This window comes from Mastacembelus armatus, chromosome 9 (genome assembly GCF_900324485.2).
Source record: "Mastacembelus armatus chromosome 9, fMasArm1.2, whole genome shotgun sequence".
Lineage (NCBI taxonomy): Eukaryota > Metazoa > Chordata > Actinopteri > Synbranchiformes > Mastacembelidae > Mastacembelus > Mastacembelus armatus.
Window position 1 is genome coordinate 20046369 of NC_046641.1, and position 23159 is coordinate 20069527.

Consider the following 23159-nt stretch of genomic DNA (forward strand, 5'->3'; position numbering starts at 1 on the left):
GCCAGATCAGTGCAGGCAGCCCCTCGCTCTCCCGGCTGAGGCGCCCATGAAAAAGAATTTCTGGAGTTGGGTGCCAACCGATAGGCCCTGAGCTCTTTATCCCCTTAAAGCCAATTCACACTCTGCATGTTTAAATATCTCAGCTCAACCCCTTCCATCCCACTCCCATCGTGCACTCAAACCCCCCCTCCCTCCTTGTCTTTCCTTTGGCTCTCTCTCACTCCTCCGTGGCTGCAAGTCCAAGTGAGGACTGCTGCCTCGGCCGACCTGCAGCTCAGGGATGCAGGTGCAGGGCTGGTTGGAGGCTGAGAGAGGAGGGGAGTCCTCCATTGTTAGGCTGGACAGCACCCTCTCTCCTCTGGAGCACCGTCTGATGGGGAGCCCACTGACAATCACGCATCGTAATCTGATTATGCAAATATCTACTTCAAAAAGCAATACGCTGTAACCCTAACCCTGTGGCGGAAAGAGCAAGGAAGAAGGAAGGAAGGAGAGGAAGCAGCAGGAATGTAGAGAGGGGATGTTAGATGGTTGAATTCCTTAGAAAATAAGACTCGAAGGTAAAAATGCATAGTTAGACAAAGTTAGACTCAAGAACTCTGCATTCCTTCACCATGACATACTGTACCTATTAGTTTCTCTCTAACACCAGGGGAGGTCTGAGGACAGAACAGTATGTACTTGCTCCCTCTGAATGGCCACAGTCCCTCAACAGGCCATTGAATTCAATATTCAAACGCTTATTGTTTTTCCAGACGCTTCTCACTCCAGCATCAAAAAGAATCTACAATGTTAATGAGGGGGCCAGAGTACCCAGAGTTGAGATTTAGCCTAGCTGACCAATAAAATCACAGCGTCAACATCACCGATTCCTAAAGACACGGTCGACAACCACCTCCTCCGAACATTCACACCATTCACACTGACCCCTCTGGCCTGTTTGCAATCAGCTGCTCCATTCTGCATCTACAGCCATGTTAGCAGCTCTGTGAGGCTGGGCCTACACTCAGGTCACGCTCCATCAGAACTGCATACCAAGCTAACCACACACAGGAATACTGGATAGTATTTTCAGGCAGTCTCTCCTGAAATATATTATTGCACTGCTGTATCTACAAGTGCCAGAAAGAGAAATTGTGTCAATGGTAAAAAATAAAGTTTGAGAGAGAAATTCAAACACTGGTCCATCCTGCCCCAGTCAGACTGAGTATGAAAAAAATGGTCAGACAGCCTGCCCCAGTCTGATGTCAGAAATGTCCATACTGACATTATTTGCCAATATCGGCATGCTAAAGTTCACAGACACTTGCTGTGATATGCAGATTTTAATCAACTAATGTTTTTGTCAAAAAGGTTGAGGTCAAAAAAATGTTTTTCAGTTCAACCAAAGTCTGAGACAAATTGAAAAACTGATCAAAGAAAAGTTCTTACAGTTCATTCTGACAAGCACATTAACTTCGAACCAAAAATCACAACAATCGATTAAATTGTTATACTTTCATTCAAAACCCACAAATGTCAAAACCTATGATGCCACAGTCGGTCAAACAAAGGAACAATGAATCTACCTATATGATTTCACATATTACACTGTATTAGTGAAGAAAACTGAACTGCTGGTTGTTGCAGATTTAAAGAATCATCAAAGCCTCAAGCCATGATGCTTTTGTGCAAACGCTTCACCAAAGAGCCAAAGACTGAAGCAATGAAAAGTGTACTGCTACCTTGGAAATGTGCCTTTAAATAGAATCTGTTCACTCTGAACTCCTAAGAAATCCTAAAATGGGAATATATTCCCCTTCACTAAACCCAACATGTGTATGATCCTCACTCTCCTACACTTCAGTGGTATGCAGGGGAAGGCTTCCTCAGGCAAACACGTGCTGTTGCAACTTCCTCAGATTACACAACTGTGTCCAAGCCCATATGATTAAAAGCAGACGCTTTTCATCTACTTCACTCCTTCACTCCACAGCTAACAATAAGAACCCGGGGTTTTAAAGTCTCTGGTTACATTCTGGATTTCTTTTAATACTGAGGTTTATTTTACAGCCATTACCTTTTACCTCTAACTCACTGCACGGGGTGTGTCTGTTATCTAATCGGTCATGCTGCACAAAAAGGAAATCTAAGCCAGAGTTCAGCTTTGTTAATAATTATTTTTCTAGGAGCAGCTTTTAAAAAGGATCAAGGAACAGCAATCATTCAATCATGGAGCTGGGACAGCGGGTCTCTGTTTGTGTGCTGCTGGTTCTTTGTGCAACATGGAGTGCAAATGGAGGCAACATTTTGGTGTGGTACACTGAAGGCAGCCACTGGATTAATATAAAGCCTGTGCTGAATACACTGATAGACAGAGGGCACCAGGTGACGGTTCTGGTCCCAACTGTGTCAATTTACATGAACACCAGTGAACCCTCTCGCTTTCACTACGAACCCTTCAACGTCTCCTTCTCCATGGAAGCCATGATCAAGATGATGGAAGAATTCCTTCACTTCTCCATGTATGAAATGGACAAAATGAATTACTTACAGATTTACCTCAAACTAACTGATGTGATGAAAACCAACCTGGATTTCTCTCTCAAGTATTTGGATGGTGTGCTGAAATCAGAAACCATGATGAAGAAGTTAAAGGAGGGAAACTATGACCTTCTCCTGGCTGACCCCATCTACATTGGCAGTGACTTAGTGGCAGAGATTTTGGACATCCCTCTGGTCTTCACGCTGCGATTTTCCGTAGCCCACAACTTTGAGAGATACTGTGCTCAGCTGCCTGCACCACCTTCTTTTGTCCCTGGAGCTATGAGCAAACTGACAGACAGGATGAACTTCTCAGAGAGACTATGGAACTTTCTCTTCTATGCACTGCAGGATGTTGTGATCCATTACATTTACTGGAAAGAAGCAGATAAATATTACTCTGAAGTCCAAGGTGAGCAAATCAGCTACAAAAACTACACCAACAGTTTTTTATGAACAGCAGACTGTCCTGTTTAATTGTACTGGATTCTTGCAGTGCTTTTACATGAAATCAATTTAGTCAATTGGATATTTTAAGCAAATCTAATTTAAACAAGTATTGGTGATTCTTTGAGAAGGGAAGCTGTCATCCATTACTTTCGCTCTGTGACAGGAACACCCACAAGTGCCTGCAAGACTATGGGTAGGGCAGACATCTGGTTGATGCGAACATACTGGGATTTTGACTTCCCTCATCCTTTCCTTCCTAACTTCAAATTTGTTGGTGGGATCCACTGCAAACCTGCTGAACCTTTACCACAGGTGGGACTCTCTCTACTATTCCATGCCTATTAATCTTCCACATTATTCCTGACTTGGTTTGCATTGGGACAATACTCCACTACTCTTGCAGGATATGGAAGAGTTTGTGCAGAGCTCTGGAGACGCAGGCATCGTAGTGTTTACGTTGGGATCCATTATCAAGAATATCACCACAGAGAAGGGAAACATAATCGCCTCAGCCCTTGCTCAGATCCCACAAAAGGTCAGAGTACATGCTTGAGATACTGAATAAAATAAAGACTCTTATGACTATGAGCTTACTCTGTAACAGGGATCTATAAAGCTTCATCTAACTGTCTAAAGACCTTAGAGATAGTGAAGTGCCAAAGTTTGCTGGTACTTGCATTAGTCTAAAAAACATTTTTACCATTATTTGTAGGTGCTGTGGCGATACAGTGGAGAAAAACCAGAGACTCTGGGCCCAAACACCAGAATATATGAGTGGATTCCTCAAAATGACCTATTGGGTAACACATATAATGTTTACTGTATAAGTATGTGTATTATATTTTATTAATTTTTCCCTGTGCATTAAGTAATTAATCACTTCTGCTTTAGGGTACTGGTTAGTTTCTGGCTGTATGAGAAAATAATGACACTGACATAGTGTTCAGTGGGGGTCATTTGGGGCCCAACAACAAATCTTGGCCCTGGAGACCTCAAAGTTTAATCCGGCAAATACAGGAATGAAAAGCTGTTTTCATCAGCTGAAGTAATGTGCGTCTTATGATTTTTGATATCAGGTCATCCCAAGACCAGAGCTTTCATCACCCACGGTGGTACAAACGGGATTTACGAGGCCATCTATCATGGTGTTCCCATGGTGGGCATCCCCATGTTCGGTGACCAGCCAGAAAATCTGATCCATATGAAGGAGAAGGGAATGGCAGTTTTCTTGGATTTTAAGTCCATGAAGACCGAGGACCTTAGAGATGCAATCAATACTGTCATCAATGAGAAATCGTAAGTTGTCTTAAACAGATGGGCCTTAGGGTATTTAGAGCTTAAAGAACTTTTTTCTTTACTATTCTATCTTTTGGGAGAATATTCATTAAAAACACATAAGCAACATTGATAACATGGCATAAATAGGCCATGATCTAAGCATGTCAAACCCAGGTAACAGGCAAAACATAAAAGGATGAATTAATCAAAAGAATAATTTATGATTTAAGTTTTTTCCAAACTAAAAATGTATCTACCTTGTTCGTTATAAGATGGGCTTTCCAGCTACTGTAGCATGCAGTGACAGTGTCAGTGAGGACTGAAACAACCACCTTGTGCACAATCCACTGTCAAACCAATTTTGAAAACTGTTTCATGTCATTTTCAAACAAATACAGTGTGAAAAATGCAACTTATCTTCAGGTTTAAGTTTCATGAATGAAGATTTGCTCTACCTGTTGTACATAAAAGTAATATGAATATCTTTAGACTGTTGATTCGACAAAACATTTTAAAATGTCACACACGAGCTCAGCACTACAAGAATCCCACTTCTAATTTATTAGTGTCTAATTTCTCCCAACAGAATATCAGATAGCAAAACCTTATTTAACTGCCTACAGCAGTCAAGACTAATATTACTAATAAAAAATATTACTATTAGTTTCAAAATACATGGAACTAAAAAAGATTTTTGTCCCTTTTCTATATACAGAAAAAAACTAGAGTGTAAAGGTCAAAAACAACATTTTCATCTCTGCTGTTTGCCCACACTCACAGGTACAAGGAAAACGCCTTGCATCTTTCTAGTATGCACCATGACAGACCAATGAGTGCCCTGGATGAGGCGGTATTCTGGATCGAGTTCACCATGAGAAACAAAGGAGCTAAGCACTTGAGGGTCCAGGCCCATGAACTCACCTGGTACCAGTATCACAGCCTGGATGTCCTGTTCTTCCTCTTTGCTCTTGTCGCTCTCGTCATTCTGCTCTTTATCAAGACCTGCACTTTCTGCTTCCGGAGGTGCTGTGGCAGAAAGCAAACGACAAAGAGAAAGGCTGAGTGATGGGCTGATTTGAACCATAGAAAATAACTGAGTAAAAAAAAAACACTGTTAAAGGTATTTAATACAACCACAATGTCCTTTGATTTCTGGGGCCTGAGACCAGTAATTGCCAACACTTCGAAAAAACTAGGGCAAAAAAAAAGACAAAAGAAAAAAGTAAGTTTCCACTGACCATAATATTTGTGAAACTTGTTTTATTCGAACACCAGCATGGGGGGAGGGTTTGTTGCTTCACTCATCTTGTTGCCATGAACCTAAAAAGCTTAAGTCAAATCATTAACCTCCACAGAGACAAGCATGATGTGTTTACTTCCCAGTGAAAGGAGAGCATTTCTCTTCGGCTCCCTCATGTATGGCCACTCATTAGTGCAATTGCTCACAGGTGCATACTAATTTGCATAATTCCACCTGGGGGTAATTTGACATTAAAACCTGGATGGTCATTGGTTGGTGTAGGTTTGTGACACTTAAAATATATAAACAAATAAAAAGCACAACAGGATTTCATTCTGTGCCTTTACTTTAGTTTTTCTTAGCATGTCAGTCACACAATCATATGGGCCGCAAACCAAAATTTAACATACAGAAAATGGTGTATTAAATTAAATGATATAACTTATCAAAATAACTTTACTGGCCTTCCCATGTCATCTACAATACTGACAAGAGCTTTCCAGATGTGACATAACATCTATTTTTTCATGCATGAACAATGTGAAGTTTTCTGTTTATTTCCATCATTTTTTTAGTTTCCCATCTTCTTTGACCTTCCATAACATAAGCTCCATGCAGGCTGTAGCATCTTCTGCAGTGTCATGGCCACAAACTGGGAGAGACAGTAATACAATATTTTAATGCATATCAACTATGACAGTTAACTACACCAAGTCATTAGGGTGTATACTGTATTGTGTCATATACACACACATGAGATTTACACTCAAATTTCATTTGATTTCCATCTTTATTTGGACTTAAATTTTGATTCAGATTGATAATAGATGGAAAACCTAAAATACAGAACCTCCAAATAAAAGTTTTATGGCAGCTGCAGTTTATCCATAAGAACCCACCACTCTCCTGGATGATCCTTCGCAGGTATTCGGCAGTGAGGTTTTTGAGGGTCAGCCTGTGAGGGGGACCCAGACGGTGGGGGAAGACCACTGAAATGTCCACCACTGTCCCATGGAGCAACTACAGTGAAGAGGAAGATAGCTAAAGTACTAGTACCTCACATGAGTATTTCCATTTTGTACTAGAGGGAACCATCTATACTTTTTTAATACACCATAGATCTCTCACAACTGGACAGGCACTGGTCTATAGATTATTAAAATATATGAAAAACAAAGATTATAAATATATATAGACAATTATAATTTCAATTTGTATATTCTGAAATGAGCTATTGAGCATGACTACTAGTTGTTGTTTTTTTTTTTAATGCTTTCACTTGTAGCAGCTTTTCTATACTGTGGTATTTTACTTTAATACAACGGGAACTGAAAAAATATTGGCATGCAACAAACCAGCTTAAGGGCTTTTAGCCTTTCCTGTGAACAAGAACAGGATGTAGTTACCTCTTGGTCATAGCATATTTTGTCATATGTCTACAAACTAGTTTGGAAATGTTCTTGCGCTGAGTTTTCACATGTGGCTTCTCAAGGTGACTGCAGACTGGAAAAATGTATTTCACAAATTCTGCTAATTCATATTCAACTTTTCACCAGTGTTGTGCTGTGTAATCATGAATGTGAAATTACACCTGAGTTTGCCCCTTTTCATGGGGGTGTTCACATTACTAGCCTGTAAATTAGGCTTTAAGAATCAAATCTAAAACTATATGGCGATGCCCATTCAAAAAACACATTGCATTCAAATGATTACATAACATGAATTATGCATGCAATACATGTGACATTATACCACAAAGAAGGCTGTTGGGAAAATGGGTCATGGTGAAATGTACAAGCCTTTTGTTTTATACCAAGTGGTTTTGGGAACCCAGGAGTTGCATAATGTGCGTGTGAGTCAGGATTGCAACAGCCAAATGTTGTGAAAGAAACCTGAGAAAATCTTATTGTAGTCACCTTGAGGGCACAGAGGTCTGCTTCCAAGCCATGTCCAATCAGAATAGTGTCAGCATGGATGAAGCTCAGCAAGGTCTCTTGGACCTCTCTGAGGGAGGTGTGGATACCCTTCACATCTTCCTCATTAATGCCTGAAAACCTAGAATGTCACATGGGCTATCAACAGAGCAACTGACTGATTAAAATACATTTATACAGTAGCTGTGTCATTTTATTGGCTTTATCACCATTTTATCACTCTGCACTAGCTGACTTTATAGACATGGGAGAACAGGACAGTTTCAACTGATTTTTAACCAGTGCTTTTCATTAACTCAAAAAGGTTCTAGAGACCTACCTAACAGCACGAGTTTTATTAGGTTACCTGGTATTGTAGTCTATGACCTCACTGTCAGGTCTGACGAAGGTGTCATAGATGACTTGCAGACTAGAGTTGACAACCGTCACTCTGGACAGCTCCAGGCCATGTATGGTGTAACACTATGAATACAGACATTAAAACAATATTAACCATTTCACTCCATATCCATGTATGAGTCAAGTAGCAGGAACAAGTGCAAATCTCTATTGAAATTTCCTAGATACTCCCAGTATAACTTCTTTGGAACATACTATAAATGAATAAAACAATCTGGAGTTGCTACTCCGATTTAAAAAGCAAAATATTTTACATCACTAGTGTAAAGTTACTGGTGGTTTTAGCTGAAATTTGGTGTCTAATGCAAAGATGGTTTTAAAAAACCCTCCCCTCAAAGAAGCTGACCCCACCGTTTCACAATCTAAGGAGTAGATCCCAGGACAGCCTGTATCCGAGAAAGATCTAGGCCCAGTCGACACAAACCCATCCAGGCTGAGCGAATTGTCGACATGCAACTGGATTGAAGGGAGGACAAAAAAAACAAAAACAAAAAGACAGTAACTAGTACACTGGAGAAAGTCTATGTATGGCATTATGTAATTTTCTCTATCAATGAAATTTCCTACCTTAAACACCTGGCATCCTGGTGCACCCATGACTGCATCACAGCAACTGTAGCGTGTTTCCACCCCACCTGGCACTACAAAATAGATAGATACTTTATTCTAATATTTAATAATTATGTAATTATTTAATGTTTCATTATATTATAATTCTTTATTATAAAATCCCAAATGCCTGAAAATATTGGTAAACCATCTTTTAAATTTTATAAAAGTGCAATAACATTTAATAATTGTTTTGTAAACCAATGTTTGATAAATCAAATGATTTACTTTATTATGGAAAAGAATTGGCTGGTTGATAATCTAGGCTCAATTAGTGTGGGTCTTAAGGAGCTGTAGTGTTTCCTAGATGCACACCGTAGATTTTCTGTTTGAAGTAATGCTAAATTCTTTGCACCAAAAGTTGCTGCCATGGTGTAGCTCCCCCCTCCTCTGTCAATAGTTGTCACTCAACACAACCACCTGTCTCTGCTTGTTGAGTTTGCCATGTTGTGCTTTCAGCATATTTTTGGAGGATGAGCACCTTAGAAGTTATTCTGGACAATATTTGTCATTTTTGGATCGGTGAAATAACATTAAGCATACATGTGCATAAAGCACATGTGAAAAATCTTTCAGGTACATGTAAAAAAACAAAAACATACACATGTAAATAATCCTGAATATTTTAATCAATTGCCAGCAGCCCTAAAGTCACAGCACTAAAAAGCTTTACTCACCTTTATTCTCAACTCCTTTGCCATAATGGTAGTTGCACTCCTCTTTACGAACATGTTTGCCTGTTTGGCTCACAGAATATGTAGTCCCACATCGACAGCAGATCCTCTTAAGGGCTTTTATCAACAAAACAGAAAACATTTGTCACCGAAGAAATGAGCTGTAAGAAGTAACTCACTCCACAGCACAGGGTAAGTGCGCCCTCTAGTGATACAATGTGAGAACAGTATCAAACTGTCTTTTCATGGAGTATAGTTTGAGTATCATGTTTTCACGTACGGTCAGTGTTGCCTTTCTTATTGTCAGCAAAAAGAACAGCACAGCCAGGCTTCTCTGGGTGTTGGACCGGATAGTTGCTCTCAATCATCTTTTCCTCTGTTAAAATATAATCCATCAGACTCTCGTACAATGCTGCATCATCTGCTAGAAAAAAAATCAACAGTCAAAAACGTGTCAATATATTAATGAAATGACAAATGCATTCAAAGGAACCCAATTCTAACCATTCCCTTTAAACTTCTTTGGGTTAAGAGGTACATTGCCTTTGGATCTTTGGCTGTTGCCTTCATTTACACCTGCACCAGAAAAACAAATACAAGATCAACTCCATTAGATTTTCTCAGCACTGTTTACACATTTTACACATTTCACTGAGTTTTCTCGAGATTTTCACCTTTAGCCGCAGCAACACTTTGGTTCCTTAGCCTCTTTAGTGCGTTCACTGCAACACTCTGATATCTCAGTTTGTTCCCACTGCGGTTGTACACAGTCCTTTCCTCAGCAAGGGCCTATCAACAATAACAGGAAAAATAATCAAATACCCAGAATAAACATGTTAGGATGACATTTAGAGACATACACTCACCTTCTGAAAGGCATCATTAACAGTCGCTGTAGTTTTAATGAACTCTTTTGTGAACAGGTTGACATAATGCTGTCGGACATCATGGGGCACCTTGTCTTTGGAGGCCTCGCACTGCTGCTTCAGTTTACGTCTAGTAGACACCGGCTGAAAGAATTCATTTATTATCAAAATTTAAGAGATTAAACATTTCTAAGTTGCACCAGATAGGGTTAGTTCAACGTCTTACCTTAGCAGCAGCTGCATGAACAGCAGGCTGAGGAGTAGTGAAAATAGCAGGATTTGACTGAGCCAAATCAAAGGCAGGAGACAGCGAAGGTTTACGTGCCAGAGGAGGAATGAGCACAGGTGCTGTGGTGCGGCATCTTTGTACAGGGATAAGTCCAGGTGGATGATATGTCTGTTTCACTTGATTGATTGGAGTTAGCACTGAAGTGACTGGGCTGGTACTAGAAGAAACAGGCAGAGGGAAGGTGCCCTCAGGGAGGATCAGGTGCAAGGTGTTGCCCACGTCAATCACCGTAGTTCCGAAAGGTATGTAGTTCATGTACGCTGTGGGATAAAACAGAAAATGCATGAACTACTTAAAAGCCACCAGAAAAATGCTATGTGACTGACACGAAGGGCATATTTTTCATCTTTTTTTCCCCAAATGGGTTTTTTCATCTCCAGTGATATGAAAAGAGACATAGCGTAAAAAAATAACATTTAAACTTAATGGCCAACAGCTGATGGTGACATTTAATATCAAACAATCCTTCTAAATCTCATCCAACAGATGCTTACCACTTTGCACAGGTGCAGGCTGCAGGGTTCTCTGGGTCTCAGTCCAAGCAGAAGGTGTAGTCACCATCTCTGGCTTCTTCTGACAGGTGGAGGAAACAAAAGCCTGACCATTTTTAGCTGAATTCGTCAGCCTCGAGGCTGTCTGCTGCACCTGCTGCATTTTAGGGGTGATCGACGGCTTGGAGCCAAAGCCTGAAGCTACTGGTCCATGGAAGGGGACCAAAACCTGGGGCTGAGGTCTGCTCTTACCCAATGACTGTTGAATCAAGATGTTCACTCAAAAAAAAAAAAAAATATATATATATCATAAAATTTTAAATTCTAAAGTTTTTTTTTTTTTTTAATGTTTAATGCATGTACCTCTGTGTGTTTGGCTTCATGAGCCACCCTCTTCTTTCCAGGGAATGCTTGGGGTGTGATATTTGGATCTGACTTCTCCATATCCATTGCACTAACCTAAAAATTCCAGGTTGAAGGAGAAGATCTTTATACTGTTAGATTTCCTTCATATAGACCGAAAGTGTTTAGAACATACTTACAGATGTGCTGGGCAGCTCCTCATTTCTCTTCTCTTCATTGTTTGCCTCCATAAAGATCCTGTAACATTCCTCCTCTGGATCACTGTCAGACAGCTCCACTTCTGAATAGTTAAACTCTTCCTCCTCATCAGAGCTGGAGCTGATGATTATAACCTCTTCATTATCTGCCTCTGCTCTGTTAGTCAAATTTAAGTCCACAGATGACGATAGAACTTGAGCTTGAAACTGGCTGCTGCCTGAAACAGATGACGTATGGTGGATGACAGCTTTACTCTGGATCTGTCCTTTGCTTAACATCTTCTGGCTTTCTGGTACCAATGACTGTAGCATTTTCCTGGGAGGCTGGTGGTTTTGATCGTTGTTCAGAGCTGGCTGCTCCGTTGTCTGGGCATACTCGCCCTGTTGCCTGCATGGTGAGTCTGAGTGAGCAAATGGAGCTTTACGAACAAGGGAATTCTTCAGTGGAAAATCACATGGCTGCAACGGATTCATTTTTTCAGCACTACAGGGAAGCTCCCACTGAGACCATTCAACCTGAGATGTGTTTCTTTCCTCTTCCACCACCAGATTATTCCAGTTGAGATCTTGTTGGTCTGCAGTGGCAGAAAGACCTGTAGGTTGAGCACTGTTCTCCACTTCTGCTTCAGTGACCTGAAAACAAGTACTTCCCTGAGATTCACTTCTCCGGTCTTCCAAACATCCAGTTAAGTCAACTACACTCTTACCTGGTGTAATTTCAAATTCTTTGTTCTCACAAATATTCACTATATATTTAGCTGAACTGTTTTCAGCATCACAGTTGTCGTCAACTTTATTGGCTTTGACCTTTGATCCAGACGTGTCCTCGGAGAGCTCAGCATTTACAAAGCACGATGGTGGGGAATTAAGTAAAACAGGCACAGTGTTGGCCTTCTTCAATTCCTCTTCAGCATCCTGGGATTTACCATCAACACAATCAAGTTTCTCAGCTCGACCTCTTTTTTTTTCAGGTGAGAGAGGGATGTCAATAATCAGCATGTCATCTTCATTAGAGTCATCAGGTGGCTCTGGAGATGGTGATCGGGAAAGTGGGGCCTGATGTGTGTGTGGCATGTCTTGATTACAAGGTACATTGTTTCTTAATCTTTTCAAACCTTGGTCTTTTTTCACTTTTTGCTCCTTACATGATGAGCTGTAAGAGCATAGGTTAGCAGAAAAGTTGGACAGAGGGTCATACTCTAAATCGGTCCTGGGCTTTGAGTTATCAACCACATACTTTCTTGCTTGGGAGTATATTTTAGTAGAGTCTGTGCATGGAGACAGTCCATAAGAACTGCTATCTACATGCTTACCTGCAGTCTCAGGCTTGGAAACAGAGAAATCAGGCACAGTGTTCTTGTCATTTGTCTGTACAGTCTGGTAGCATGACAGGCGCCTTTGCTCCTGCTTCACTTCGTGCCGTATAGTTTCAATTTCCCTGTTGATCCGCTCGAGCTCCTGGACGCAGTCATCCCTAGTCTCATCATTCATTGATGAGCCATAGCCAGCACTGTGGGCTGTTCAAAGGCAGTATGAAATAGAACAGCATCAGTGACATGGTGGGAAATAATACAGTGTGACTATATAAATAAAATTTCACTCGTCTTCACTGACACAGTAAGCTCTTCACCTCACTGTGATATGCTGGGATATTATTTTTTTGGTTCTTGGCGCTACCTTGAGTTGTTCTGAGGTTAAATGTTAAAAAATTAAGACTTCAGGGTGTGTGGAGGAGCAAACATCTGTAAGCTACCATTGTTTTTGATTTTAGATGCTTTTAAAGCATCTGAAAAATTGTTTGTGGTTTTTGTGGGTTTTTATCTTAGGGCAAACTACTTCTAGAGTTAGCCAACTATTTTGTATTGCTTGGTTAAAAAAAAAAAATTGACAAATAATTCAATAAAAACGTTTTTTTTCTTTCTTGTTTTTACCAGCACCACTATACTTCCATATTTGCTGGTTTTCAGAGGCAGACTCAGTGTTAATTAAAACTGAAAATTAAGCAATTTGATAAAACTAAAACAATGCATTAAAGCTTCCTTTAGACAGCGACAGAGGATGTAGAAAAACACCTGTAACAGATTCTAACAGGTGTGCCTGATCAAATGATGTAACAGACAGTGTTTCTACTGAGTAGCTAAATTAAACTTTTGAATGTTCAGGCCCTTAAAGCTATTTTAATGAAACATTAACTGGCTCCATTGGGGCTTTTAAAACTAGTGCACGTCCACTCCACCAAACTTGACGTTTGTCTCCAAGAACACACATTTCGACATGGAAAACTACAAGGCTAAAACACCTGAAATACCTGAAACACCTGAAACACTGACCTGCTGCACCAAATATCGATGATTTGCTCGAGGTACCAAACATGTCGCGCGCGTTTGTGGCATGTCTGTACAGACAATTAGGCCGCTCACAAAGTCCACGTTTAACGAAAGGACAGTTAATGCGGGCGAAGAGACCAGAGGAGGGAAACATAAGCAAAGACAGAGCCAAGTTTCACGACGTTGAAACCGTGTGGTGTGATCGATTAGCGCGCGGCCGACAGGTGGTCACCACCAGCCTGGTGACGTCACTTATATAGGCCGCGGTCGGGTCTCGAAAACTATATAAACTATTACTGGTGTGAAAAAACAACGAAAATGTTTGTTTGTTTGTTTTTTTTAGGAAAATTAAACTATTTTAATAGCGGATAAATAACCTCGAGCTGCAAACAGCATTATTAAGGTGTCACTTTGGGCTCCGGGTACTTGAGATGGACATTTCTTACAGTAAAATCCTTTTTACATCAGTGAACAAGTAACAATAATCTAATCATATGAAGGCCAACACTCAGTACTTTACAGGCCCAGCGTGGTACATTATAATGTCAGTTATTTTACATAACATTTCTAATTCAATTTTTCATGTAATGGAGTATTTATTTATTCTAATTTCACTTGTAAATGTAAACGTGGACCCGACTGCCACCTCCCTTAAACTTCTGCAATATAATCTAACTTAAACCAGAGTTAATAGTACAAAGAGTAGCACAAATATAAACATTTCCCTTCAGCAAATGACTGAGTTTATAGTGTCGCAGTAATCCCTCCTCGTCGGCAGGTGGCGCTGCTGCAGCTTGGCAAACACAAACAGGACGCGCAAACACAAGAGTCCCGTCAGTGTCAGTGTCAGTGTCAGGCGGAGTTTTCCCTCTGCAGCTGCAGCTAAAACACGATATTTGCCTTATTACCAAAACCGATAAAGCAGCCACGGCAGAGCAGCTGGTTGGAAATGGAGAATAGCGAGGATGAGATGGAAGAGGATGAAACCGAGTGGAAGAACAGTTTCGTGGACTCAGTACCTTTCAGCCCTGCAGCTGCTCCTGGTAAACACTGAAACTGAAATCAATTTGTTTGACAACGTTAACCTGACATTATCTAACTACATGTGTATCACATGTCAGATGGTAATTATTTTTTTCTATGTTAATGTGCTGCAGAAATATGAATGTTAGAAATAGACTGACATTGCAGGGAATAAGAAGTACAGCTAGCAAAATTATAGAGGCTGCAGATGCAACCAATTATTTTTATTCGCAATTATTTTCCCGCTTCTTTTTTTATTTAACTAAAACTATAACATGTCATGGAAGAAAGAATCATTGTCGAACAATCACACATACTGTTTTGTTGAACCGACTGCTCAGACTGCTCATGGTACAGGGTGTGTTAAAGCCAAAGGTAATTTTCCATGAAAATGGACAATAAAGTTCCTAACTAGCTCTGTTCCAGTTCCAGGACTCAGTAACGCATCTGGGTCAACACCTGCAGACAGAGTCATTCTGCATTTTGACCTGGACTGCTTCTATGCTCAGGTGGAGATGATCAGAAACCCTGCACTGAGAGAAGTCCCTTTAGGTAACCACATTAAACTGAATAAACCTGGACTCTGATGTTGTTGTTTTTTTATGAAAGCCCAGAATAGACTGAAATTGTGTTTCAGCAATGCTTTTCTCATATCCCCAGGTATTCAACAAAAATACTTCATAGTCACCTGTAACTATGTGGCAAGGGAGCAGGGTCTCACCAAGATGATGTCAGTGACTGATGCTAAGGAGAAATGTCCTCAGCTGGTGCTGGTTAATGGAGAAGACCTGACACACTACAGAGAAATGTCCTATAAAGTGACAGGTAGGCAGGCGTAGTACTGCCACAGACAAATCTGTAATTTACTTTGTTCTTGTACAAACTACAGTATTTGGTAGTAATTTCAAAAGTTTTTATTTTTTAAAGTATTTACCTCCTAGGTGACCCAGGGCAAAAATAACTGTACTGTACATGCAGTTAACTGGGCACTTTCTTCTTGCACTGAAATTATTTGTTGTACCAAAATAATTAATAATTAACAAATAATTATGGTCTTAAAACTGGATTTTGGTACAGGTTCCTCTACTAAAAAACCACAAGATGGAGGACCATTTAGAGATCATATTCATCAGTGCAAATTTCTGCTTAACTGTTTGTGTTTTCACTCTGTTTTACCTCTTTTTGTCCTCCACCCAGAGCTGCTGATGTCCTACTGTCCACTGGTAGAGAGGCTTGGATTAGATGAAAACTTCATGGATGTCACAGAGATGGTAGAAAGAAGGCTAGCACAGACACCACAGTCTAATAACGTTTCGTTTAAAGGACATGTCTACAATCATTGCAGTAAGTCACAGATGTCTGGTGTAGTTGCATATTTATGTACATCTGTACATCATCCAAACAGGAAATTGAGTTTTAAAACAACCCAAGAAGCTATGATTCGTAAAATATTTGCATTGCAGTTTCAGTTTCTAGCTATGTGAAAATTCATTTTCTTAAATGATTTGGTTTTCACCTCTGCCAGATGTGTTTCTGTTCCTGCTCAGGTGCAGATGTTAAAGCCAGTGACCACCCGAGACTGGCTTTAGGTTCACACATTGCAGCAGAGCTGAAAGATGCCATCCACACCAAGCTGGGCCTGACAGGCTGTGCTGGCATTGCCACAAACAAGCTACTGGCCAAACTGGTGTCAGGCACCTTCAAACCTAATCAGCAAACTACCCTGCTACCAGAGAACATCAGCAACATCATCGGCTGCCTGAGCAGCCTCCGCAAAGTACCAGGTATACATGCCCTACTTATGTGTACAGTAGTTATTTTCAGCAGATTTCATGCTACTGTGTTTTTTAAAGCTATAGGCTGAATTAAACAAAATATTTATTTTTACATATGTACGCAGTGCTGATAGAATATTTTTCAGTTCAACACTGATGTTTTTTGACCCACTTCATCCGTAATCAGGTAGACCTAATGATAAATTTGTGGCCTTCCCATGCATTCTTAGGGGTAGGTCCCCAAACTGCTAAGAGACTTCAAGCCCTGGGATTTATCAGTGTGAAAGACCTACAGCTCTGTTCACTGAATGACTTGGTGCGGGAGTTTGGAGGTCCCAGTGCTCAGCGCTTGAAGAATCTTGTCCTTGGTGTTGATAACTCACCTGTCACACCTACTGGAGCACCTCAGGTAAAATGCCACTGACGTTAATCCTTTAATTTTTATCCCTTTTAATGAAAAATTTCTATATTTTACCATGATTCTTGCCTTCATTATTCTCATCTTCATGTTCCAGTCTCTCAGTGATGAAGACTCCTTCAAAAAAATTTCCTCAACTAAAGGTGTTTTGGAAAAGATTCAACAACTTTTGAGCAGTCTGGTGGAGAGGTCAGTGCCAGGTTCGTTTTATGTCATTGCAGTCTTTAAAGCATGAGTCACTGATTCAAACATGTTTATCATGTTTTTGAAAATTAGAATGCAAAAAGACGGCAGGCAGCCTCAAACCTTTCGGCTGACCATTCGGAGGTTCTCTGCGACCAAGTGGCTTAGTCGGGAAAGCCGACAGTGTCCGATCCCCAGCCACACAGGACAGAAGATCACATCTGGTAAGCTAGTGTAGGAACCCTCTGGGCTGTTTTTCAGTCTCTAAAGACAGTGGATAACTACCATTAACATCTCTACAGGCAGCAGCCAGGATGCTGTGGGCCTGCTAGTCCCATTGGCCATGAAGCTCTTCCATAAGTTGGTGGACAGCAGCGCTACCTTCCACCTCACTCTCATTAACGTTTGCTTTAGTAACCTGCAAACCAGGGGAGCTGCCATCAGCGGAAAGGGCTCAATAACATCATTCTTCACAAACGGCTCATCTCCCAGAAAAACACAAATCTTGTCATCACAATGTCAGGTAATACAGTAAAGGAGATGCAGTAAAATGGTGATGAAGTTCCATCAGGATATCTGTATGGCTTAAAAAGAAGCATTGAATTCATTTCCACAAATAGGCCCTTAGAAAATATTAAAGCATTTTAAATTTAATTTAGAATGTAAATATTACTGTTAGATAATTCAGAGAGTACTGGGATTAAGTGGGATTTAATCAATCATTCTGGGCCATGTTGTCCCTCCTTGTTTTAATTGATGCCTGCAGAATTTTCCCTTCTTAGAAATATCACGTAATTGCTCTTAATATCCTGAAATAATTTGTCTTCCTCCTCTTTTATTTTTCAATAGGATTCCTCCCCCAGCAGTGATGGTCACTGCATGGCTCATCAGTTCAGCACAAGCAGAATGATTACTCAAAACACCTCTCAAAAGTCAGTAACCGTAAAAAGCCCTCGTAGCTCTGAGGCAGCATTACATGGGTTCAAATGGAAATGGAGCACGGTTGTTTCAGAAAAGGAGGATCAAAAACAACCCTGCAGCACAGCAGCATCATGCCTTGGTGTAGCAAATGACACTCTGACACATCAGTTGCCCCCATATATTGATCCAGAAGTGTTCAGGCTTCTCCCCAAGGAAATCCAGGAGGAACTGTTATCACCTACCTACAGAAACTCCCTTACCAGCACTTCTGCCAGCTCGTCGGCCCCAGTTGCAGTCCCTGATGAATCCCATGTGACAGAAAACAAGTCTCCATGCTCATTTACAGAATCTCAAAATATTAAAGACATAACAGACTCAGAGTACAAATTAGATCGAACTGATAGAATAACCACCGTGAATCATCAGCCTGCAGGCTCAAATGCCATACCAGAAGAAAATATCACAGAAGAAGGGAAACTGTCTCCTGACTGTGAGTTCCCTGGAAACGTGGACCTTAAAGTGTTTTCTGAGCTTCCGCCGGATGTTCAGAGGGAACTCATGTCTGAATGGAAGCAACGGAAGCTGGTACTGAAGGCCCCTTCATCCAAAAAAACAGGGCAAAGTGTGATGACCAAAGACAGAAAAGCAGCAGCAAAAGGCAATCAGGCAAACAGTCTGTTAAAGTATTTCAAACCCAATTAGAGAGAGACATTGGCAGGAAGTGTTTTTTCTTTGACAGAAAGTCATTTATTTCTTACTGTTGAATTTTCATGTGATACGTACAGGAAGTGAACAAAGTAAAAGAAATAAATTCAATTTTTTAAATGTTTAATCTCAAACCAACTCTGATCAACACCTTTATTAATCCCAAATACTTGAGTTTGATAAAGCTATGTCAAGTTTTCAGTAAGGTGTTTCTGTTTTTTTGTTCACTCGTGTATGTCAAAGTTAGGAATTTGCTGATGTTACCATTTTGTTTATAAAGCTAAATATTGCTTTCAGAGCAGCTGCTATGCTTTAAAACCTGAAGTGACCTGATCATTCCATCTAAACAGAATATATATGGATAATTTTAGTTTTACCCAGGATGAAAACATTGTATTATAAAAACAAGAAGGGTTCACATGAAGACTTCAGGTTTAGGTTCATTGTTTACATATTGTTTTCACAGTTTAGAGAAGCAGGATTATTTCACTGTGCCTCTTGAAGTGTGGCCCATTATTCATCGACAGAGAACACAATCCGGTTTTCAAAGAGCCCTTTTTTCTTCTGAGAAATACCAGAAAACACAAGGCCTGTAAGCACAGCCCTGTTTGGTTCTTACTGACTGAAACTCCTCCCTGGGTCACATGTATGAAGAGGGAAAGGTTCAGAATATGCTGTGTCCCATCACATCATGATAGCCATTATTTTGTACAATCAGGACGAGTTTAAAGATCTCTGAATGGACCTTGGCACATGCTGCAGATAAACTGGTAAGGATCTGAATTGTTATGGTTTTAAAGGAGGTGGTACACTGCTGTGTCATGTTTACTGACAAATATGTGACTTTGTTTCTCTGAATCTGGGGGTATTTTAGGAAACCAGCAAAAATACAGTTTGTTTTCTACATGGAAATGTTTTTGTTAGGTAAACCTAATACTGCTATAATACCATTAGATGGTTTATTACTCTGCATTTTGTTAATTTGCCTTCATGAAGTTCTGCAGCCTAACATTAATCACAAACCTGGAAATGTTGCCAGCAGTAAGATTTTTTTGAATACAAAAAATAAAATCAATGTGTTCTTCAGGCTTGTTTGTGCCCATAGAGGCTCTCAAGCATCCTTTACATAACCAAGTCTGATTTTCCATGCAGCATTTATTGACCTGCCAAGTGTAACCTAAGCATTGCAGTGGTGTCATGCAGTGTTGAGATGTCTGCTGGTAGCTCCCTAGGTCAGTAAAAACATTCTGTCTGCCAAACAGGCTGTGATTTATTTTTTTTTACACTGCAAAGTCAGACAAAACTCTGGAAAGGCGTTTGACTGCTCATGTGGAAGCTAGTTCCAGTCATGTGGTAGTTCCTCTCTGATCAGTGCCTAATGAGTGGTGAGCTATGATGTCCTGCTAAGCCTGTCTGATGCTCTTGCATGCTGCAGCTTAGATGGAAGAATTTCTTGTCTTGTTTGCTCACAGTATAGGCAAGGCTGAATTACAGACTAGGCAAAGTGGGCACCACTGCAGGGGCCCCAAAAGCTCCAGGTTAACTTCATCTCAGTTGGTTATAATACACATAATTTCATTAGTGGTAAATCTCTCTCTTACTATCACACATATACACACAGAATTCCTCATGTCAATGCTGTCAATTCATTTCCTTCCATTTAACTAATCAATTAATGAACTAATGGCGTCAGCTCTGGTACTTGTTGGTTTCTAGGTTCCTGGAGAAATAGTGAAATAAACATGTAGCTTGTGGGTCAATAGTGGGCCACTATAAGGGTAATCTGGCCATACCTATACATATTTCTTTAGCTGAATACATCACACAAGCATTTTACTGTGAGTTCCCTTCTGTGGCAGGTTAATCACTCAGCTGCATAATGGCTGACTGGGACTATGACTATCTCATCAAGATGCTGGCACTGGGGGACTCGGGGGTTGGAAAGACCACCTTCCTCTACAGGTACACTGACAACAAGTTCAACCGCAAGTTCACAACCACAGTGGGCATTGACTTCAGAGAAAAAAGAGTGGTGAGTGATACCTGAAATGGGCCTAATATGGACTGGTGGCTATATACAGTGTTTTTAATGCCTTGACATCTACCATGTTGTGTGGTTTGGTTTAGATGTACACAGGGACAGGTGCAGATGGGACAAGTGAGAGGAATTACAGAGTCCACCTTCAGCTGTGGGACACAGCAGGACAAGAGAGGTAAATCTCACATTATGTTTAGTATTGATGTGTTAGTCGAGGGCATAGCAGATTGTGACTGAGTAGTCATGAAATAATTATTTGTAGAGGAAAGAAAAACAAACTTCAATTTCATGTTTTAGTTTTTTTGTTTTTTTTCTCTCTTTAAGATGGTTAACGGAGAAATTACTCTTTGGTGAGAGTGGCCTTCTGAAGAGGTTTAATCTTTTAACAAGGCTATAGATTACAGTGAGAAGTCTTAATAGCACAAAATAGAAATACAAGTAAACTACAAACACCTATAAATTGTACTTAAGGGTACTAGTCTGGTAACTGAACACCATATCAGCTGTTCATCTGTTGTCAGGTTTCGCAGCCTCACTACAGCTTTCTTCAGAGACGCCATGGGCTTCCTGCTAATGTTCGACTTGACCAATCAGCAAAGTTTCCTCAACGTCAGGAACTGGATGAGTATGTTCCAACTCAGCAGCCTGCTCTGCATCAGATCTGCTCTTTTAGATCAGTCCTTTCTGTTCCCAGTGTCAGATACAACGTTTCAGGTTAGGACATACATGCCTGTTTTGTTTGCATCAATTACTTAAATGACTTCCTCTGTGTTGGCTCAGGTCAGTTACAGGCCAATGCATACTGCGATAGTCCTGATATCGTGTTGGTGGGCACCAAGGCAGATCTCAGAGATATAAGGGATGTTCATGCCAGACATGCCAGAGATCTAGCAGAGAGGTACAGGTGAGGCATAAGAGACAACCTATTGTTTGTTAGTTATTGTATTTGTGAAAGACCGAGACTTTGTGAAGTGTGTTGGAGATGAACATCATCTATGATTTCCATTTTTTCTTTGGCCACAAACATTTGAGACATAAGTGAAAATGAGTTTTGTTTTTTCAGTTATTTAATATTTACTTGAGGATAACTGCACTCAAACAGAAATGCCCAGCTCCTACTTTTCTTCTGTCAAAACCTCACCACATGATGGTGCTAGTAATCTGCTTCACAGATCTTTCTCCTGGACCCATTGATTCAGCAGGTCATCCCCACTCGTGACTCTTCAGATGAATCTGAAGTGTCATGAAATTTATTGATATTCATTAAAAAGAAGACATTTCTGCTACACAGAATGTGTTTATAGTTTTTCAAATATTTGGTCATTTTGGATATTTTCCCTGTGAAATACTATAAACAAAATATATCCACCTCTACAGTATAATTTTGACATTATGTTAATGCATGAATAATAATAATATAAGTATCCTAAATCTACATACTTGAGTATGTAGATTGGACTACATACAGACTGGTATTAGCACTTTATTAACAGCTCTGGATATGTCCTCCACTGACTCCTCTCTCTATTCTCCTCAGTGTCCCCTACTTTGAGACGAGTGCGGTGACGGGTGTTGACGTGGACCGGGCAGTGACCACCCTGTTGGACCTGGTGATGAAGAGGATGGAGCAGAGCACATACGGAGGTCAGAGCTCTGAACCCAACGGCAGCCCTATCGCCAGCCATGAAGTGGAGGAGGCCCCTGTCAGGAGGTGGTGTGCCTGCTGATGTTCATGGAGCAGCTAGTTTCTGGAGCTTGACTGTTGTGCATGTTAGGTGAGGCATAAGACCAGATTGTAAAATCATTGATTCATGCTTCAGAAGAGTAGAGCAGCAGAAATCTGGTCTATTTAATTAAAGCAAATCGTTTTTTCAGTGTGAAATGCCTGTAATCTTGTTCACATCATTAAGCGAAAAAGAAGTAGTACAATGTTGAAGTACATGTCTTTAAAAACTGCAAAAAATAAATGAAAATAGGTATTGTAAACCATCTATGATGCTGGGGTAAGGGTAAAGTAATAAGGTTCCAGGTCATTGATTATTTAATAAATTATTATTAATTCTTGTCATGTTCCGCTAGGAAATAGAAAAAATGTGATATAATAAGAAATAATCAGGCCATATTTTTTCTCCTGGACTTATATTATACTTCAATTCTTTCACTGGTTTGTTTTGTAAAGTATTATTTTGTGTGATATTTGAAACGTCTTTAAAAGTCTTAAAAGTCAGTGAACCTAATGATTTCTCTAATGAAACCCTCTTTAGTAAAACAATCCAGTTGTGATCTTTAACTGACACATATCAGAGAAAAATACTGTTTTTATTTGACACACTGAAGCATTGATGGAAGAAAGATGCAGGCACATAACAGATTTTTATCATGGACTATAATCAAAAAACATTTAAGACATGGTTACTTTTCTTACATGAATGATTGTTTTTGTTAGAACAACCAAG

General features: G+C 40.2%; 4 protein-coding genes across 10 annotated transcripts; 3 read left to right on the forward strand and 1 right to left on the reverse strand.

Moving 5' to 3' along the window:
* Positions 1-1949: 1949 nt before the first annotated feature.
* On the forward strand, positions 1950-5824 carry LOC113139441 (UDP-glucuronosyltransferase 2A2). Its single transcript, XM_026322664.2, has 6 exons — positions 1950-2935; positions 3137-3285; positions 3377-3508; positions 3686-3773; positions 4050-4269; positions 5032-5824. Exons 1-6 carry the CDS (start codon positions 2212-2214, stop codon positions 5315-5317), a joined length of 1599 nt encoding a protein of 532 aa, XP_026178449.1. The 5' UTR covers positions 1950-2211; the 3' UTR covers positions 5318-5824.
* Positions 5820-16041, reverse strand: LOC113139439 (RNA exonuclease 1 homolog). 7 transcript variants are annotated; one of them, XM_033325344.1, is made up of 17 exons: positions 13644-14504; positions 12627-12830; positions 11296-11531; positions 11117-11212; positions 10757-11012; positions 10200-10522; positions 9974-10117; positions 9782-9896; positions 9612-9683; positions 9388-9531; positions 9111-9224; positions 8392-8465; positions 8176-8280; positions 7772-7887; positions 7408-7546; positions 6391-6511; positions 5820-6143 (listed from the first exon to the last, which is right to left on the reverse strand). In XM_033325344.1, exons 1-17 carry the CDS (start codon positions 13792-13794, stop codon positions 6055-6057), a joined length of 2499 nt encoding a protein of 832 aa, XP_033181235.1. In that variant the 5' UTR covers positions 13795-14504; the 3' UTR covers positions 5820-6054. The 7 variants fall into 7 exon arrangements, with proteins under 7 accessions (XP_033181235.1, XP_026178442.2, XP_026178443.2 ...); XM_026322657.2 differs by lacking the exon at positions 13644-14504 and adding an exon at positions 15840-16041 and having other exon boundaries at positions 11296-12830; XM_026322658.2 differs by having other exon boundaries at positions 10757-10835; positions 11296-12830.
* Positions 14479-18866, forward strand: poli (polymerase (DNA directed) iota). Its single transcript, XM_026322663.1, has 10 exons — positions 14479-14683; positions 15090-15215; positions 15324-15488; positions 15861-16007; positions 16211-16447; positions 16669-16847; positions 16954-17045; positions 17133-17263; positions 17342-17562; positions 17889-18866. Exons 1-10 carry the CDS (start codon positions 14590-14592, stop codon positions 18660-18662), a joined length of 2166 nt encoding a protein of 721 aa, XP_026178448.1. The 5' UTR covers positions 14479-14589; the 3' UTR covers positions 18663-18866.
* A 967-nt stretch (positions 18867-19833) lies between these two features.
* LOC113139442 (ras-related protein Rab-27B-like) lies at positions 19834-22920 on the forward strand. Its single transcript, XM_026322665.1, has 5 exons — positions 19834-20697; positions 20793-20878; positions 21225-21328; positions 21484-21607; positions 22241-22920. Exons 1-5 carry the CDS (start codon positions 20545-20547, stop codon positions 22428-22430), a joined length of 657 nt encoding a protein of 218 aa, XP_026178450.1. The 5' UTR covers positions 19834-20544; the 3' UTR covers positions 22431-22920.
* Positions 22921-23159: the final 239 nt, after the last annotated feature.

Excerpts from the sequence above, each read along its gene's own strand:
- LOC113139441 (XM_026322664.2), top strand. The coding sequence starts at position 2,212 with ATGGAGCTGGGACAGCGGGTCTCTGTTTGTGTGCTGCTGGTTCTTTGT. Across the intron at positions 3,509-3,685 it reads TTGCTCAGATCCCACAAAAG|GTGCTGTGGCGATACAGTGG; the intron begins GTCAGAGTACAT and ends CATTATTTGTAG. Across the intron at positions 4,270-5,031 it reads ACTGTCATCAATGAGAAATC|GTACAAGGAAAACGCCTTGC; the intron begins GTAAGTTGTCTT and ends CCACACTCACAG.
- LOC113139439 (XM_026322655.2), bottom strand. The coding sequence starts at position 13,794 with ATGTTTCCCTCCTCTGGTCTCTTCGCCCGCATTAACTGTCCTTTCGTT. Across the intron at positions 9,225-9,387 it reads TAAGAAAGGCAACACTGACC|CCCTTAAGAGGATCTGCTGT; the intron begins GTACGTGAAAAC and ends TGTTGATAAAAG. Across the intron at positions 8,466-9,110 it reads CAAAGGAGTTGAGAATAAAG|TGCCAGGTGGGGTGGAAACA; the intron begins GTGAGTAAAGCT and ends TCTATTTTGTAG.
- poli (XM_026322663.1), top strand. The coding sequence starts at position 14,590 with ATGGAGAATAGCGAGGATGAGATGGAAGAGGATGAAACCGAGTGGAAG. Across the intron at positions 16,008-16,210 it reads ACATGTCTACAATCATTGCA|GTGCAGATGTTAAAGCCAGT; the intron begins GTAAGTCACAGA and ends GTTCCTGCTCAG. Across the intron at positions 16,448-16,668 it reads CAGCCTCCGCAAAGTACCAG|GGGTAGGTCCCCAAACTGCT; the intron begins GTATACATGCCC and ends ATGCATTCTTAG.
- LOC113139442 (XM_026322665.1), top strand. The coding sequence starts at position 20,545 with ATGGCTGACTGGGACTATGACTATCTCATCAAGATGCTGGCACTGGGG. Across the intron at positions 20,879-21,224 it reads GACACAGCAGGACAAGAGAG|GTTTCGCAGCCTCACTACAG; the intron begins GTAAATCTCACA and ends ATCTGTTGTCAG. Across the intron at positions 21,608-22,240 it reads GATCTAGCAGAGAGGTACAG|TGTCCCCTACTTTGAGACGA; the intron begins GTGAGGCATAAG and ends TATTCTCCTCAG.